The sequence below is a fragment of the Vanacampus margaritifer genome, chromosome 9 (genome assembly GCF_051991255.1).
Source record: "Vanacampus margaritifer isolate UIUO_Vmar chromosome 9, RoL_Vmar_1.0, whole genome shotgun sequence".
NCBI lineage: Eukaryota > Metazoa > Chordata > Actinopteri > Syngnathiformes > Syngnathidae > Vanacampus > Vanacampus margaritifer.
This window is the reverse complement of record NC_135440.1, coordinates 21,171,422-21,188,915: the sequence shown is the minus strand read 5'-3', so window position 1 is coordinate 21,188,915 and position 17,494 is coordinate 21,171,422. Positions and strand designations below refer to the sequence as shown.

At 39.9% G+C, this 17,494-nt stretch overlaps 3 protein-coding genes across 5 annotated transcripts in view; 2 read left to right on the top strand and 1 right to left on the bottom strand.

The window, feature by feature from the left end:
* The window catches only part of atg5 (ATG5 autophagy related 5 homolog (S. cerevisiae)), a 29,829-nt gene extending 26,367 nt beyond the window's left edge, over nucleotides 1–3,462 (bottom strand). The window contains exons 1-5 of one of the 2 annotated variants that reach the window (XM_077574924.1): nucleotides 3,366–3,462; nucleotides 2,527–2,722; nucleotides 2,119–2,246; nucleotides 1,548–1,626; nucleotides 959–1,121 (exon numbers count right to left, since the gene is read on the bottom strand). In XM_077574924.1, the coding sequence (XP_077431050.1) occupies nucleotides 959–1,121; nucleotides 1,548–1,626; nucleotides 2,119–2,246; nucleotides 2,527–2,634 (478 nt within the window). In that variant the 5' untranslated portion in view covers nucleotides 2,635–2,722; nucleotides 3,366–3,462. Of the gene's footprint in view, nucleotides 1–958; nucleotides 1,122–1,547; nucleotides 1,627–2,118; nucleotides 2,247–2,526; nucleotides 2,723–3,252 lie in introns of both variants that reach the window. The other variant, XM_077574923.1, reaches the window with a different exon arrangement.
* A 176-nt stretch (nucleotides 3,463–3,638) lies between these two features.
* On the top strand, nucleotides 3,639–6,105 carry dctn3 (dynactin 3 (p22)). Its single transcript, XM_077574925.1, has 7 exons — nucleotides 3,639–3,828; nucleotides 4,289–4,373; nucleotides 4,462–4,548; nucleotides 4,643–4,726; nucleotides 4,963–5,021; nucleotides 5,124–5,183; nucleotides 5,599–6,105. The coding sequence occupies exons 1-7, from the start codon at nucleotides 3,727–3,729 to the stop codon at nucleotides 5,683–5,685; spliced, it is 564 nt and encodes a 187-aa protein (XP_077431051.1). The 5' UTR covers nucleotides 3,639–3,726; the 3' UTR covers nucleotides 5,686–6,105.
* Nucleotides 6,106–6,728: 623 nt separating this feature from the next.
* On the top strand, nucleotides 6,729–17,366 carry nt5c3a (5'-nucleotidase, cytosolic IIIA). Of its 2 annotated transcripts, none has more exons than XM_077574921.1 (8): nucleotides 6,729–7,094; nucleotides 13,029–13,127; nucleotides 13,449–13,518; nucleotides 13,595–13,727; nucleotides 14,946–15,035; nucleotides 15,116–15,278; nucleotides 15,911–16,111; nucleotides 16,187–17,366. In XM_077574921.1, exons 1-8 carry the CDS (start codon nucleotides 6,957–6,959, stop codon nucleotides 16,286–16,288), a joined length of 996 nt encoding a protein of 331 aa, XP_077431047.1. In that variant the 5' UTR covers nucleotides 6,729–6,956; the 3' UTR covers nucleotides 16,289–17,366. The 2 variants fall into 2 exon arrangements, with proteins under 2 accessions (XP_077431047.1, XP_077431048.1); XM_077574922.1 differs by lacking the exon at nucleotides 6,729–7,094 and adding an exon at nucleotides 11,768–12,441.
* The last annotated feature ends 128 nt before the right edge of the window (nucleotides 17,367–17,494 follow it).

The following is a 17,494-nucleotide window of genomic DNA, read 5'->3' as shown; positions in this document are numbered from 1 at the left end:
CAGGCTTTTTGCCTGCTACTTTCCATCACCAGCCCCTTTCACACTCCACACTCGCTTCTGCCGCCCAGGTTGTATAGAAAGCAATTGTTGCTCTCCAACTTTTTTGAGTCACTTGAAATCATGCACTTGTCACTACAGGAGATTGCTGTGGCAGAATATTTGTTGGTTTCAGCTTCCCACCATCCCTTTACACACAGGTGGCGGTACACTTTTGTTTTGCCTCTGATACTACATCAAAAGCCGGCAAATTTGAGGGTCTACTTCAACTCCCCCATTTCATTACACATAAATCAATGACTATCATAATCAATGTATATGACTGATGAGTATAGTAAGAATCGATGGGGACGGGTTACTAATAAGCCATGCCTTCTACCCGTCAGCCCTTCTTTCGGATGTCAATGTTGCAAATGGTATTATGTGATGGATGTAACCTGTAATAATGTGTCCGAAAGGAAAAAAATGAATAAAACAAACAAAACAAAGGAAATTAAGAAAAAAAGACTGAATCTACTACTTTTTATTCCCTGTATATCCTGGTTCTACTATTCTACCGGCAGGAAATATGTGTGAAAGTGGACTACAGTAGAACATCAAACACTTGAGTTGATCAAGGTGACTTGACGCCCCCCCCCCCCCCCCCCCCCAAACATCATCCAAATTTTTGTTTTCAAACAGACGTTGCAGCACCCACGTTTCACCGTGCCCTCTGTGTACCCCCCACCCCCGAGATCACAAGTTTCCGACCCATCGGCGCCCCCTCCCTTTCCTCTTACACCATCAACATCACATCACACCGCAGCCGGCGGGAAGTGGACGTGTTGGAGCACGTCGGAAGGAAAAAGAAGAAGGGGAAGGTGTTTGGGTGTTATCAGTGTGTGGACAACGTGTGTTAATGAGTTAATGTGTGACCCTATGATGGTTTGCTACTTCCCTGACAGCTGCTTTGAAAGCTCACCGTTCTGCAGGCCCATCCACAGCTGCTTGTGGTCCTTCTTCTGCATGTCGTTGACGACTTGGCTCTTGTGTTTGAGCGCGTCCGCCTCTTTAATGCTGGACATGAAGTGGGCTTCCACCACCAAGCTGGACAAGCAGTGGAGCAGGTCCTGGTCTGGAAAGTTCTGAGTACACAAAAATATGTATGGTTAGCTACACACGCATTTTCCTAACAATTAATAAATGAAGCAATTATAAATCTTTAAACCTGCACTTTATTTTTTTAATTTGGGAATTAAATCCATTAATCAGAAGATTTATTGATAGCAATTTGCAGTGATTGTTAATTTTCCTTTTACAGATCATTAAAGCTACTTATGTACTTTTTTTTTTTTGCATTTTGTTACCAAAGTGAACCAAAAAAACTGAATTTTGGCATGAAACACCTCATCGTAAGTGATACAGTAATCATCTAACTAGAAATGCATGGTTGTAGACATTTATATTACAGCAACCACATAATCAGAGCTATGCTGACAGTGATATTCTGGTCACGTCAATGGGTGACTTAAGAGATCAAATAAAAATGAAAAGGAGAGGAGAGCTGTTACCTTAAAGTGCACAGTGATGCTCCACGGCAGGATAGAGTTGGAAGCGTGGAGGTCAAACAGAACACCGATTGGATAGTGCCTGACGTCAGGAACAACATAATGAATTTCTGTTCATTTAGGACAAATAGATACCAATATTGATATTTACTAAGTGATTTGTATTTACTAGAACTTTATTTACTAGGTTGTGATTGACTGAAGAGTTGTGTGTGGCCACACTGACACCCTGTGGAAAATATTGATAATGCATTTACCTAGACTTCAGTTCAGCTCCTCAGCGTTTTCTTTTGCTGTTTGTAGTGTAACATGAACTGATATGAAGTGGGTTGAAAGTGGTTTTATTTATTTGTTTGTTTGTTTTGCAATAAGACAAATTAATTAGTTATTTAATAAGCTAAATGAAAATAAATAAATACTTTTCAATCAACCACCTCTCAGGAAAAATGTCTGAATTAATGCAACAAATATTACAGGACTTTTCATAATGTAAAAGCACAACTTGGCCGGAATAAACAAGACGAGACCCGTCGACCAAATTTGCCAGTGCGCTTTATGTATTTGGTTCCCTCACCATTTGAGCGGCGTCCCTTCGTATTCAAACCACATCTCCCCCGCATCCTCAGCCCTCATCACTTTCAGGAAGTGCTTCTTCACCTTGTCGGTGACCAGCGTCAGGTAGCTCACCCTGGGCAACAACAGCTGTGGGAAAACAAGAGCCTCACTGTCATTGACTTATACACAGTACATGGGACATGACAATATCTCACGGTTATTTACTTATCACAGGTGGTTCTGAAACCGATCACCTGTGATAAATGTTGGATAGGGACAGAAGCCTGCCACAAATAAGCAAAATTCTATAAATAATGTTTCCTGTGCATGCGTGAAGGGAACATTCAGTGCGTGAAGCACCACCTCTGGCAGTTGGGAGGGACGAAATAGAACTGACATGAGGTTGAGTGACAAGTGTATGACCTACATAATAAGGCTCTGCCTCCCTCTCCGTCACCTCGTCCTGGTTGAGAGTGAAACAGGCGGGTATCCGGCCAAACCAGACGTCTCTTAGCACGTCTTTGTCATCTGCCATGCTGCTGCTGTTGGTGCTGCCTCTCCCAGTAGCTCATAAAGACTGGACGCCTCTCAAGTCCGAGCTGCAAGTCCAGAAGCGCAGATTCCTGTCGTACCAGAAAAGCACATTTGTCATTATTTGAGCAGTTGCACTTCATCCTTCCTAAAGTCACATTAGGGTGAGCTGGAGCTAGCCAGACTAAGCTATACCCTTGGTTGGCCGTACTTCAATTGCAATTGCATATATAGACAAACACGTATGTACATCCCACCTGTGGACAATTTAGAGTCAACAATGACGCTAACTTGCATGTTTTTAAAAGGTGGGAGGAAAAACCCACGGAAGATGGGAGAAAATGCAAATTCCACCCAGGTTTGTGAAATTCTAACCTCGACCTAAATTCTAACAGAATAGCATAGAAGGTTAAATATGGCATAGAAAGTTAAATAACCAAGCACACGCAAACAATATATTCCAAGTATTCAAAATACATTAATATAAACATCAAAAGAGAATAAGCAACATGCTTCAAAAAGCAGTCTTCAGTGAAGGTATTACTTCTATTTAAACGTCAAATGATCCACAATAAAAGAACTGCGTGGAGAGAGAAACTGACGTTAGCACTAGCTAGCATACCTAGTGGAAAAGCAACGCGGAAGTGTCTTCCAATAACGATTACGCGTCACTGGCTTGGCTTTCTAGTTTGTCACGGGCATGTTGCGAGAGTGTGTAAGTGGATAAAAGCATACGTTCTCTGTGATCAAGTGTCAAGGAAGAGTAGCGACGTGTTTGAGCGATGTTGTCATTCCCAGCTGACTGACAACAGCCGAAGAAGAGCACTTTAACAACAGCGACCCCTGGAGACTGTTGGTATAATGACGAAGGCGTCACAATGTTTTTATTTTATTAAGAATGTATATCTTTTTTTGATACTATGGAAAGGGGGCGTCACTTTTATAGCGTAATAAATACGCGTAAAATATTTAAAAGTCTGAATTAAAATATTTTGAAAATGTCGTCATCAAAATGCGTCAACGCACGGAATATACGTAGACGAGTGAGGGCTGTTTATGGTCCTTGGCTCATTTTGTCGGCAGAAAAGCTTCGAAAATGGACAAGAAAGCGGCGGTAGATAACGTGGAAATGCGCCTTCAGGCACTGGAGACTCGCATATATGGAGACAGAAGGAATAAAAGCTCAAAACCTTTAAAGGTAAGTTTTCAGGTTTACATTATTTATAGGTGTGGCCGAGCTAAGAAGCTAACTAGCTGCGAGTCTAGCAAAGCTAACGATAGCTGAGCACTTTCCCCACTGTCCATCATTTACATTAATCAGTGTACAGGAATTAGATAATGTAGTATATGCATGTTTGCATGGTGTGCTTTTTAGTTTTGATGCAACTCATCATACAAAAGCAAAGTTGTCACATATGTAGCTTAAGGCAATCTTGCTGTCATATGATCCAACAGCACAAAACCCTCCTACAGTAACTGCTTTTTGTGTGGTTTGAGCTTGCTTGTAGTTTATTAATATTCAGTTTAGCAATTAAAAATGAATAGCTTGAATTTCTCTTCATTCCACGTGAATCTGCAGAGCCACCTGACATGGTTTTGCTTTTACTACTACAAGTCTACAAGTAGCAATAATGCCATTAATGTGCTCTGTTTTGCAGTGTGCAGAGTCCTTGGCAAGAATTCAGTCTGGCTTAACCAACACGGCCAACAAGAGGGAGCGAGTCAAGATCTTGCACAAAAAGAGTGAGTCAAACAGCCACCATTATAAACCAATTATGGAAAATTTCTTAACTTGCTCTATTCTACTAACTTGTTTTTTGTATTGGTACAGTTGAGGACTTGATGAAGTACCTCGACCCCCAGTTTACCGACCACATCGCTGTGCCTGACACTATGAAGCTGGAGTTCATCCTCGCTGGTCAGAAATGGAACAATACAGATGCCGTATTATGTTGCCTTAGACATGGAGGATATTTTCACTGACTATTATGTTGTTGTGATTGTGCCTACAGAGGAGGACTTCCTGCTTTGCCAGGCTGCTTTGCTGGAGCAGGCCAGCAACCTGCAGCCAATGCTGGAGAGCACCTACATCCGAGGTAACCCTGTTTGGTTGTCCTGTCATTTATTAGATTATTTATAATACAGTGAGTGAACGCCTGTTCATCGAGGGGGGTACTTTTCAGAGCCACACACTTAACTTAATAAAATTATTATTTTTCAAGGTAATCATTAGCACCTGTTGTAATCGTACTAAAAGTTTGTAAGGTGAATGTAGTATTAAAAATCGAGATATAGCAGGGAAACACTGTACTTATTTTTTTGGTGCTTCCAGATGTTCCCGAGCACACCACCAAGCTCCAGCGTCTGTCCCAGATTCACATCAAACAGCAGGTAAAAACATACAGGCCACATCCTGCATTGTGTCACTTGTTTCTTTGGTTTGATTTGTTTTGGGTTTCACCTTCCGAGACCTCACTGTCGGTTCTCTTTCAGGACCAGACGGATGCTCAGGCACTGGAAGTCAAGAAGCTTTTTGAGGAATACAACAAAATGGTACTCATACAAGTAACCCAAAATAAAACGTGTATTTATATCATACAAGTAACCCAAAATAAAAAAAATAAAAAATAATAATAATATATATATATATATATATATATATATATATATATATATATATATATATATATATATACATACAGCATAATAACTGAGAGACTACAATTCTAGGGGCATTTGTTATATCAACTGCAGAAAGGCAAAAATCCTTTAACTGTACAAATGCAATCCTTGACTAATTCTTGTGACTTTACAGTACAGTAGCATAAAATAGGTATAACAAATGAAAACAAAAAAATACTGAGACATCCCATCCCGAGTGTCTATAACAGTTGTGGCACTTGAGTAAAATGCATGAAAATGTACATTTCTTTGAACAATGTCTTTTTGTTGTTGTTGTTGTTGTCAGATGTTCCTACTGTCCAAGCAGTTCACCCAGTGGGATGAGAGCTTAAGGAAGCTGGAGGAGGCCAAGGGCATCCGACCTGTGGAGTAACGCTCATCTGTAATGATGAAGATGATGATGGGTTGCGGCGCAAACTTTAATTTGTGTAGCTTTTTAACTGTACCAACTACACAAAAAGTCCAGAGATTTTGGAATTGTTGAGTTGCTAGGCTGGAAATTGCATGACTCGTCATCAGCCGTCTGGAGGATTTACTCCCCTTACAAGAACAGCTTTGAGTCACCCTGTTCTTATTTATTTGTACACATGCTACTCTTGTAGTAAAATGTTAGATTTACTCCCATTCCAGCTCGTCTCCTGCAAGTTGAGTCATAAGACTTTGAGCACCTGACCTGCACTAAACGTTTGATCCTTTATGTTAGTCTCCTGACAAGATATCAAAGCCTCTCTGTCTTTATTTCAAAATGTTACAACATGACTGCGGTTAATCAAATAAAAATGGTTGTATTGGACTAATCCTGTGTGATGGATAACGTCTAAGTTTCACTGGCCCTGTAATATTAGCTTTCATTACTCTGAGGGTAGGCACCCTATTAGTAATATTTTTGCGAGATAGACACGTAAGTCTTTGCAGTATAATCATTTCAGAGGCAGTTTTCATGATAAAATAATGAGCTAAGAGTGGACATAGTGAAGCTGGTGACATTGAGTGGTTATAAAATAACGCATGCATTTGTAAGCATTACTATCATTGTTAGTTTAATGTGTTTTTCCTTTATAAATGAGTCATGTCAGTGTTTTATTTTGTATACTACATACAGTACAATCAAATCTGCCTCATTTTGAACACTACAGCCAGGTACGTTACTGTATTTTAATGTTGGACCTTATGGTGGTACATGGAGTGATGTTATTTTTTTAAAGGTGTATACAAAGTTTAATTAGCTAAAATAAATACATCAGACCCCCGCATACTTGCAGGTTCATTGGCGGGTTTAGTTTTTTTCTATATCTTTAACCTCTTATTATAATATATATTAGATTTTTTAATAAGACGCTTTGGGGGGGTCAACCCGTTTATATGGGAAAAGCTTGTAGGCAATTATTCAGCGTTATTTCCAGATTTTTTTTAATTATTATTTTTTGCGTGTGTGGGTGTTAAAAATCAATATTTATTTTTGTAATGAAAATTGACAAGCATTTGGCAACGTGAGTCAAGTGAGTTGATCGTCTTCTCCGGAAGCAGCTCCGCACTGCTGCCAGTGACGTCACGAGCAGCCCAGCTCGCGTCAACCAAACAACGCAGAGGCACACGCACGAGGATTCCTCTTGGCGACGGCGGCGGACTTCCGATCGTGCCGCCATGGACCGGACTGCTGTCGTCAAAGTGGGCGCCGCGGCTAGCGCGAGCGTGTGCGCCCTGTTCGGCGGCGTGGTTCTGGCCCAGTACATTGTCGCCAAGAAGAAACGAGCGGGCAAGAAAACGAGAATTATCGAAATGGTGAGTTTTCAAGCTATATTACAGCTACATGGTGAACGACAAGCTAGCAAGAGGCAGATGCGGGGAAAAGCAGAATGTGTCTGTTACCTACCTTCAAAATAAAATCTCGTTATATATTTACAGCAATCCTAGCGTCACGATTTCGTTTATCATATGAAATTCAGATATTTAAAGGTAATCGTGGCCACATTGATAATAATTAAATTCCAAGTTATTAGTTAATGCATAGCTGACACTTCAAATTATTTTTTTTAAGGTGGAGGGAGGCTGATTAGTTTCCTTAACAACAGTGACTTTAGTGTTGTTCCACGCATGCGCGGGTTTCCCCCTAACAACAGCAACAGCAGCTGTTTTAGAGGTCACTGTAGCTAGCTTTTTGGTCCAGACAACCACATAATAACCTTTTTGGGGGCACGGTGAGCCCCCGGTTGGGGCTCTTGCCCAGCAGTAGTTATGGCACCATGCAGGCTATGCAAGCCCGAGCAGTAAACCCGCCAGGCAGGATTCAGTGGAAGTGGCTTTTGGGGTCCTGCCCAATAAATAGCATCCACAGTTCTATACAGTGGCCACAAGTTGTATACTTGCACAATCCAATGAGATCTGAGATGTTTAAGTTGTTTTAATATAGTGAGCCTCTCTTGTAAATATGAAAACCATGAAGAATTTGGGGGCTTCTTTGATGTTCTTCCCATCAAAAATTGTCAAAGTAATCCAGTGTAGTGTATGTCATTATATCTTTAGCCTAATAGCATCATTGCCCGAGTCATTTTGAACCTACCATCAGAAAATCAATAAAAAAAAAATTGCAACGTGCTTGTTAAAAATTGCCCCCCCCCCCCTTATATCTGCTTATATTCTCAGTCATCCATGTCATTGTAATCCATAAAGATTGATTAGACTCTTCTTATTTGTTGAATTTGTTATGTTTCTCCCCCACTTGTTTTAGGCAACTATGCTATTAGGCTAACAATATGCTAAGATAAGGATATGTATACCATACATTAAAAATAATATATATACATAAACTATATATATGTACCTAATGTAAATATTTGAGACCACATTTGATGTTCATGTATGAATGTTATAATTGATTCTTAGCAGCGTGTAGAGAAGGAATTTTTTACATAAGATTTACATGTAGCTGCGGTGCTGCTTGTATGTTCTCATATGATTCATGTAAGAGGTATTCGGCCCCGCCCTAACTCTTAAAAGTCAGATTTTGCAACACCTTCCAATCATCGACGAGTCACCGGCGTCCCTCTGGTCGGCCTCAGCACTCGCGTGCTTAGGAACAAAAGCAACAAAGGAGACTCATGAAAGACAAACAACACAAAGCGAGGACTCAAATGTAGTTTGCAGCATGTTTGGACCTCACAATAACAAAACAAAAACAATAACAGTGAGCGCCAAAAACATCTTTTTGTGTGTGCCAGCAGCTCATTTTTGCACCAGCACTCGAGATGGAACAGAATATTCTGAAGTTAAAGTTAAAATATAACTTTGAAAAAAAATTTCAAGGAACAAGATCATATCGTTAGGAAGACAAATTTCTTATGTGGCACTTTTTTTATATAGCTTGAAAAATACTTTATAGAAATCAGTTAAAAAAAAAATACTGAACATAAAACATAGATGTACAAAACCTTTTACCTCCAAAATTGTTTCTTTACAGGAGACCCCAAAAAAAACGTTTTTTCAACCATTAACATTGCATCATCAAAGAGAACAAGCCAACACTTCAGATTAGTCCAATAATTCATAAAAATGACAACCACACATAGACTGACCAAAAGTATAGGTTTTGAGAGAAAAAATAAATAAATTTGCCAAATTGTGAATTAGGTTTCAGCCCGGCGGCAGCGATGTGTTTTAAAAATTGTCTTTGTGATAATTTTTAACAATTTCCAATAGCGGTAATTTTTCTTGGCACCAGCAGGAGGTGCTATGTTTCCATCAGGATGTTTTTCAAGTGGAATATTACAGTATAGCTTTGAGCATGCCCAGAACCTCCTTCTCCTATCAGTAGTTACAGATGGCGGTCATTGTGGCAATCTAAGGGGCTTCTCCGCGGTGCAAGGTTCAAAACCTTTGCGCTGTCCCTACATATCACAGTCTGCATGCATTTTCACCTCCTAAGCTCTTTATACTGTAAACTGCTGTACGATAGTCACTCACAAAATTCCACTCTACAATATTGTCATTAAAAAAAAAGCACTACTGCAATAACAATATTTAAATACAATGTTAATAATTCAGCAGTTTTTGCATCATAATCTCATGAATGAACTCAATACACCTCCTGTTGTGTGTGCCTTGGCCACCAGGGGCAATGTAAGACATACATTATTAATACACAAAGATGATGGTCACAGCTAAGATGCAGTAAAATTAGTTGTTTTTTGCAGAAGAAAATGTTCCAATCAAATAAATAATTTTTCCGAGTGAAAATATTTGTAATTTCCGAGAATATAGCGGATACGGCGGACCCCTGCATATTGGCATTTCGATATTCACTGATGCTTAAAAAAAAAAAAAAAAAAAACATATCCCCTGTTATCAGCAGATTTTTTTTTTGCACCTGATCCATTGCTTTTTTTTTTTCATGGCAATTACAACGCAGTGTCAATTGTTCAGGGATTTTTGCCATTCACGTTTGGGCTCGGTCCCAATCCCGACTTTAAATGTATTTATTTTTGTGTCATTCAGCCAATTTTAGGATGTTTATTTTGGACTTTGGTCATCTAATATGATCAGATTGTATTATTATTTATTGGGGGGAAAAAAGCCTCTTTTTTTATACCACAAAATTCTTGGGAAAATGGGGATAAAGTGCCAAGAAGCATTTTCTGCAAAATAATGGGGGTTGGCGCACCCCCAAAAAACAACAACAAAAAACAAACTACAAAGCTGAATTTTTTTAAACTTATTCACTGCCATAAATTCATTAAAAAACAAAACAAAAAGAATATAAAAAATTAGTTAAAATTTTAATCGTATTTAATCGCATGACTTAACTAGTAAACTCACTATTAATCACAAATTTTATATCTGTTCTAAATGTACAATAAAAAAAATTATAGGTTTTCATACGCTTGTTAACAAAAGTGGGAAAAAAATGTTAAAGTAATTTAAATAGTTCAAATGCATTTTTTTTACGTTTATAGCCGTCAATGGCAGTGAATGAGTTAAGTATTATAATTTAGAATATTTGTTGGTGCTCTTCTCTTCAGCGTGGCCCTGATCCTCCTCTTCCACGTTATGTGACGTCTTATTATATATTCCCAAATTCCTTTAGCACCACTGAACTGATAACACCACAGCTTCACAAATGGCCCTTTTGTGTGTGTGCGTGTGTGAGTTTTAGCTCTGTCAGCAATACTTGAAGTTAGGGCTATTGTTGCTATTGCTATTGCTTTTGCGCCGGCATTTGTGCGTCAGACATGCTCATAACGGGAGCGCGTGAATGGTCGCTCACGTGCGCAATAATGTTTCTGTTCATGTTGAACTTAAAGCCTCCTGCATCTTTCACATGCAGATAAGCGAGAATTAAAACCCTTGTGATATTTAAAGATGATTTTGTTGTACATGAGTGCTCACGTGTTTATTGTACGCAGTTGTATAAGCAAAAAAATCTGACTGATGCAATATGGTTTATGTATGTTGTTTTGGTGTAACTCGAGAGCTTTGACCTACTTACAGTATTCATTTCACTGGCGGCACTGGTTCAACATATGTGAAGCATTCCTCTCGGGTTGCACTCGCATCCTTGTCACGCAGGCGAGGTCGCCCGACGCTCCCTCAGCAAAACTTGACCCAGACACTTTGGCATGGTGTTTTTGTTGTTTGCGTATGTTAATCATGCCAAGTAGTAGTCTTGTTTGTGTATGTTAGCACCGTTAGAATCAACAGTGTTCTCTGTTGTGCATGAAGCTAATTGGGATTTGCATGAAAAGAAAAGATGCAGAAAGATAATATATACAGTGTTTTTTTTTTTAATAGTTGTAACACTGCCACATACTTTAAACACATTTAAACATTAAAATCCAATCCATTTTATTTCTATAGCAGATTTTATAAACACGCGTTTCCAAAGTGCTGCTCATTGAGATCCGCACATTATCATGCACATAAAATCTAGTAAAACCAAATAAAAAAAATAAAAAAACAGTCAAAAAATACAATAAGTAATATAAAAAATAAATACATTAAAATACTAAAAATACATTAAAAAAATTTTTTTAATTAAACAATTTAAATAAAAAAAACGAAAATAACCACAAACACGTAAACCTTTTATAACACACGTTTTAAACACATTTTCAACACCTCAAAACAAATTGCATAAAAAAATACTGTAGTAATGTAATGTATGTGTACGTGTATGTGCCTTTAAAGGGTGGGGCTGAGTGGGATAGTCTGCGCGGGAGTGTCTGGGTGTTGAGCTGTGGCTGACAGCAGCTTCTTTGTGAGTCTGCTTGCTGTGTTTTACTCTTCTTCTGTCATTCACTAAATGGATGAAAAACTTCATTGTGACTGTGGCTCTACTTCCCAACATAGTAGGGTATTGGTACAGTAAGTAACTATACTGTAAAAATCCATTTAAAAAAATAGTTGAAAAAAACCCTCCACTTTTAATTAAGGGATGATGACACAAGGTGCGTTAGACCATATCAAGTGTATAGGCAACTTGCACATATCGGTAATTAATTGCTTTTAATTGCTGCTTTTAATTGCATGTATGAGAACCTACTCAACCTGACCTGTCTGTTTGTGTAAATGCACGACATGCCCTCCTCCGTGCATTTGTTTACAGTTTCTTACATTCGTTTCTTGTATGTGTGGGCAGTGTATAGAAATGTGTGTCTAAATAACAACTTGTGTTTTTGCACTTATGTACTCTATGTAGGTTGCTTGTTCTCACTTAATGTGCAAGATGAGTTTCTTGTTCTTGACAAGCATCAGCATAATGTGTTTAATGAGGACAAACACGATGAACCTTAACCCTGACTGGCCTTTCATGCCTGTGCAAGTTATTTATCACTTGAGTGTGTGTGTGTTTTTAAAAATGTGTGTGTTCAGCAGATGTTCTCATTGAGTGTAAAGTCAAAGGTAACTTGACAACAAGGGCAGATTACAAACTTTTTACCGGCCAAATTTCTCTTCTATTTTTACTCCCCGGAGTGTGTGTTTGTGTGCGCGCGTATGTGTTGACATAATCAGCTAAGTGTGTGCGCGAGGGAGGGGTCTCATGCTCAGGCCACCCCCGCCCTCTACCACTATATAAAGGCTCTTTAGCCACACATTCTTTTCTTCACTCTTGTTTTTCACAGACTACACAGCCCCGGTAAGTAAGCGTGTGTATGCTTGAGTCTATTCTTACTGCCGCTCACAGAGTTCTTATTTTATTATGTTTTTTACTGCAACTTGAGCGCCTTTTTGAGAGTTTTAACATATGTTAAAAACTCCTTTTAACACATGCTGAAATGTATGTTTTTGCGTTTACAAAAAAAACCAAGTTTATGGGAAATTCGGTTGACATATTTTGCATGACAGGAAAAGTTTCACATTCTCATATTGAACAGGAAGTTGGTTTGACACTGCCACTTTAAAGGGGATATAGAGCACAACATGTTCTCAAGATGTTTTTAACACTTGAAATTGGTTTATGATGCAAAGCAACATAAGGAGTGATGAAGAGTATTGATTAGTAAGAAAAAATACGAAATTTACCATTTTTGACCTTCTAAACATATTTAATGTCAAGACAGAATATCTCCTCCAACATACCTCTTCATCATGCTCCTCCTCTTCCTTGTTCGTCACAATATATATGACGTCGAGGCGAGTTCAGGCACGAGCAAGCCCCGATGCAATTACTTTAAATGGTCGCGTCATCTCCAGTAGCATCCATGCCTTCTGTCCCGCTTTCAGATGCCTCAGTTTGAGAAGAAGAACGTGCACATGAGGGACCCGGAGAGGGTGGAGCAGATCATCTGCGGCCTCATCAAGGGCGGAGCCTCCAAACTTCAGGTGGGGCCAACTACGACATCTGCTGGTGATGATGTGCAAGTGCAGGATGAGATGATGACTCCCAAGTGTGGTGTTTTTTTTTTTTTTTGCTTTGACTTGCGAGCACAGACTCGAGATACGAGCGCTGTGTGGTGGCAATTAACTCAACTCACTTGACAATAAGCAGCACTTATTTTATTTATTTATTATTATTTGTTATTTAATGCCACTCTCGGTAGAAGTTGACTGTCAAACTTAACAAAATTAGAATTACTCATTTAAACACATAGCTTAGCTTTTAGTCTGCTTGAGGTACTCACTTGTTGTTTTTGTCCCCACCAGATCATCACCGACTTTGACATGACGCTAAGCAAGTTTGCCGTCAATGGCAAACGCTGCCCGTCGTGCCACAGTGAGTCTACGTCGCGATAAAACTCACAAATCGTAGCTTTAGCGTGTTGCTTTAAAACGCATATTCTTGCTCCCAGACATCATTGACAACTGCAGCCTGGTGACAGAGGAGTGTCGCCAGAAGCTTCTGCAGCTCAAGAACAAGTACTACCCCATTGAGATCGACCCGCACCTCACCATGGAGGAGAAGTACCCCTTCATGGTGGAGTGGTGAGCACACAATTCCCATTTATCTCATCTATCGAATATTTTTTTACTTTCTCTCGTCATGTACTTCTTATGTGACATAACGTCGCTGCTATGTGAAAAACCCGTATGTCCATTTTTGAGTCCCTAAAAATGTATGACAAAAATGGACGTAAGTGTTTTTCACATATCAGCGACAATATGTACCAAATGGCTGTGTTTTACAATGACGTGACACATGGAACAATCCTCGTGCACATGCTCATAATGTATCTAATTAACCACACAAGCATCAAAGTAAACAATAATTCATAAATATTAAATATATTACCTTATACACTGTGTTGTTGGCTATGGCTAACTTGTCATTGATTCAAATGAGGGAAACCTTTTTCCTTAATGTTTGGCTAAGTAGAACATTTCTGTATTTAAGGTCTATTGCCTTCATCTATAATGTAGCATATGTTATATATGTATTTAATTTCTAACAAACCTCTAATGTACCACACTTAAACCAGATTTAATGTTCTACATCCCTCTAATATACTGACTGTATCGTCATGTTTACCTTGTATTTAGTGTCCATTTGCCACATCTGATGCAGCACATTTACATAATAATTATGTTAATATATTGTATATAGTCTAGATCGAACTTACACCATTACCTCATTTAGGTGTCTAGACACCTCTAATGTAGCATATTTACATAATATTTAGGTTATTTGTTCCCAAAAACGTATAAATACGTTCTATTTTAAATATCACCATGTTCCCAAAGCTTTATTTATACGTTTTTGATGTGTGTGTTTTTATGCTAGAGCCTACAAAAGGCTTTGATGCAGCCTGAACTAAAGAGAATGCTTGAAGCAATGGTACTTACTACAAAAACGGCCAGCCGGTGGCAGCAGAGTATAAGAGAACAGACAGGGCCATGTTACGGCAAGCTTTTTGCCAGTGTTTTCAGGTTTGTGAATAAGGATGAAACTTAGCTTTACTCTAATGCTAATTGCTGCAAAACGGAAACAGATAGAAATATACCTTTTTTTTCCCGATGAAAGAAGAGACTCTAAACTTTCTTTTGGAAGGTTTTTATAGCAATTGCACATAATATTCCGTGGGCCTTGCGGTAGCGAAGGGCGTTGCTTCAGTGAAAATGGCTGGGAGTGAATGAGTTCATTTTCTATAAATGGCAATGTAGCCGCTTTAAATTATATGTGATGTTCTGTATATGTGTATTCAGGTATTTCAAATCTCACACGCTTTTGGTGGAGCAGAGGATAGAGAAGGACAAATTGCCCCAAGTGGTGCGAGAGTCTGACGCCGCACTCAGGTACCAGTCGAAAACCCCACACCCCAAAAAAAAAACCAAATGAATGAAAAAAAAAATAATTGTTTGGATGTTTTTGCCAGGGAAGGCTTCGAGCAGTTCTTCGACCGCCTGCACCAGCACGACGTGCCCGTCTTCATCTTCTCTGCCGGCCTGGGCGACGTCCTGGAGGAGATTATCCGCCAGGCGGGCGTCTACCATCCCAACGTCAAGGTGGTGTCCAACTTCATGGACTTTGACGACAACGTGAGTTCATGAAAATGACGCTTGCACTTGTAAATGTGCGAATGCACAACAATGTAAAGATACTTTATATTATTTAGTACATGTTTATCACAGGGCGGCACGGTGGCTGACTGGTTAGCACGTCAGCCTCCCAGTGCAGAGGACGTGAGATCGAGTCCAGGCTTCGGCCTTCCTGGGTGGAGTTTGCATGTTCTCCCCGTGCTTGCGTGGGTTTTCTCCGGGTACTCTGGTTTCCTCCCACATTCCAAAGACATGCATGGCAGGTTGATTGGACACTCCAAATTGTCCATAGGTGTGATTGTGAGTATGGTTGTTTGTCTCTGTGTGCCCTGAAATTGGTTGGCAACCAGTTCAGGGTGTACCCGCCTACTGTCCGAAGCCAGCTGGGATAGGCTCCAGCAATCCCCTTCTGAGGACAAGCGGTTAAGAAAATGGATGGATGGAGGGATGTTTATCACACTGTTTACAGTTGAAGCCCCGTTTAGTGTTGGAGATATTGCAGGTATTGCAAAAGGTGACAATGTACGGTATTGAATGAAAACGTGTTTTTCCCCATCCATGTTTTTTCCCGCTCATGGTAACGCCACGAAGGAACACAACTTTTATTTGGATTTGCCTGTATACCGTTGCAGGGTGTCCTGCGGGGCTTCAAAGGCGAGCTGATCCACGTGTACAACAAGCACGACGGCGCCCTGCGCAACACCGACTACTTCAAGCAGCAGAAGGAGAACTGCAACATTGTCCTGATGGGAGACTCGCTGGGCGACCTCAGCATGGCCGACGGCGTGCCCAACGTGGAGAACATCCTCAAGATCGGCTTCCTCAACGACAAGGTACGTCGCCAGCGTCGTTCTCCCAATGTGATAGCGCCGATTATTGATAGCGTGTAACCTAGTGCCCCTCGGCAGGTGGAGGAGCGTCTGGACAAATATTTGGACTCTTATGATATCGTCCTGGTGAAGGACGAGACCCTGGAAGTGCCCAACGCCATCCTCCAGAAGGTCCTATAACTTCCTCCTCGGACCACCACCACCACCCATACACGTGCTTCTATGCCTTTGTAGATTTCCGATTGGACACTTTTAATTGTACGCCACTCTTCAACTTCTTTTTGTTTTTGTGTCACACACTCACTCCATCTTGTGGACGCCAGCATCACACTGCAGGACAGTGAACCACCACAAGTTCGCGGTCCAGCATTCGCAAATTCACCAATTTGCATAGATGTTAGCATAGTTATACAGCAACACATGCAAACAGCATACAACACTGACAGGTGTAAATTCTTTCTGCGTTGTGGGAAGAACAGATCAGTTTCAGCAGCAGAGGTGCGTGTGATGAATTGCGAATAGTGAGGTTTCTTTTGTCAGTATGGTTGTCTTTATGTACCACAGAAACACGTATGTACAACGGACCAGGAAGAAGCAAGAGGACCTCGGAGAATGATTATCATAGAAATGAAAATGGATGCAGTAGTCCCTGATTCCCTTTGGGGGTAGGGTTGCGATTCAAGGAAATGCACTTTAAAATACGTGTGGATATCCGTAGGAATTAGTGGATGGATGCACATGTTTTAGTCAGTGGACATTTATGATGTATAAAACAAACAAAAGCCATGTTTACTTTCATTCTGCCTTTTAAAGCCCACTTTGCTTAGTGAAAGAAGCACTTTATTCTCCATCTTTTAGTTTGCTTGAAACGGGGCAGAAATCCATGCTATGCTTAAAAACAAAACAAAAAACACACCAAAGCTTAACGTGAGAGTGTTTTGATCATAATAGGAGTACACCGTAACAGTCAGTGGCTTTTCCCCTCTTCTTCTTTTTTTTTAAATTTTCAATATCGTTAATGTGTTTTCTATGTGCTGCTATCACCTGCATGTTGCCTTTTCTCAACAAAGAAACGGAAGGAAACTTTACATATATGTATATCATTGAAACAGGGAATAACGTCATACTGTATATGTGGACCTTGTGTGGAAATGGTTCCAAACGTAGATTCATGTGTTGTATTTTTATAAACAGATTGTTTCTTTTTTCCTTCGATGGTGTGAATTGAAAATGAAATACAACATTGTATTTAATGACATGTTTGATGAGTGTGTACTGTGTATAACTGAATAACAGTTTTATCTTTGTGGGCGGTTGCAATTCACTGAATGTCCTGTAGGCGGTAGCAAAATGCCCAAATGTTTTCAGATGGGGCTCGACGTGGCA

What these genes read in the sequence shown, in the direction of transcription:
- dctn3 (XM_077574925.1), top strand. Translation starts at nt 3,727, where the DNA reads ATGGACAAGAAAGCGGCGGTAGATAACGTGGAAATGCGCCTTCAGGCA. An exon ending in CAAGATCTTGCACAAAAAGA is followed by an intron (nt 4,374 to 4,461) that starts GTGAGTCAAACA and finishes GTATTGGTACAG; the next exon opens with TTGAGGACTTGATGAAGTAC. An exon ending in TTGAGGAATACAACAAAATG is followed by an intron (nt 5,184 to 5,598) that starts GTACTCATACAA and finishes TGTTGTTGTCAG; the next exon opens with ATGTTCCTACTGTCCAAGCA.
- nt5c3a (XM_077574921.1), top strand. Translation starts at nt 6,957, where the DNA reads ATGGACCGGACTGCTGTCGTCAAAGTGGGCGCCGCGGCTAGCGCGAGC. An exon ending in AAACGAGAATTATCGAAATG is followed by an intron (nt 7,095 to 13,028) that starts GTGAGTTTTCAA and finishes TCCCGCTTTCAG; the next exon opens with ATGCCTCAGTTTGAGAAGAA. An exon ending in ACGCTGCCCGTCGTGCCACA is followed by an intron (nt 13,519 to 13,594) that starts GTGAGTCTACGT and finishes TCTTGCTCCCAG; the next exon opens with ACATCATTGACAACTGCAGC.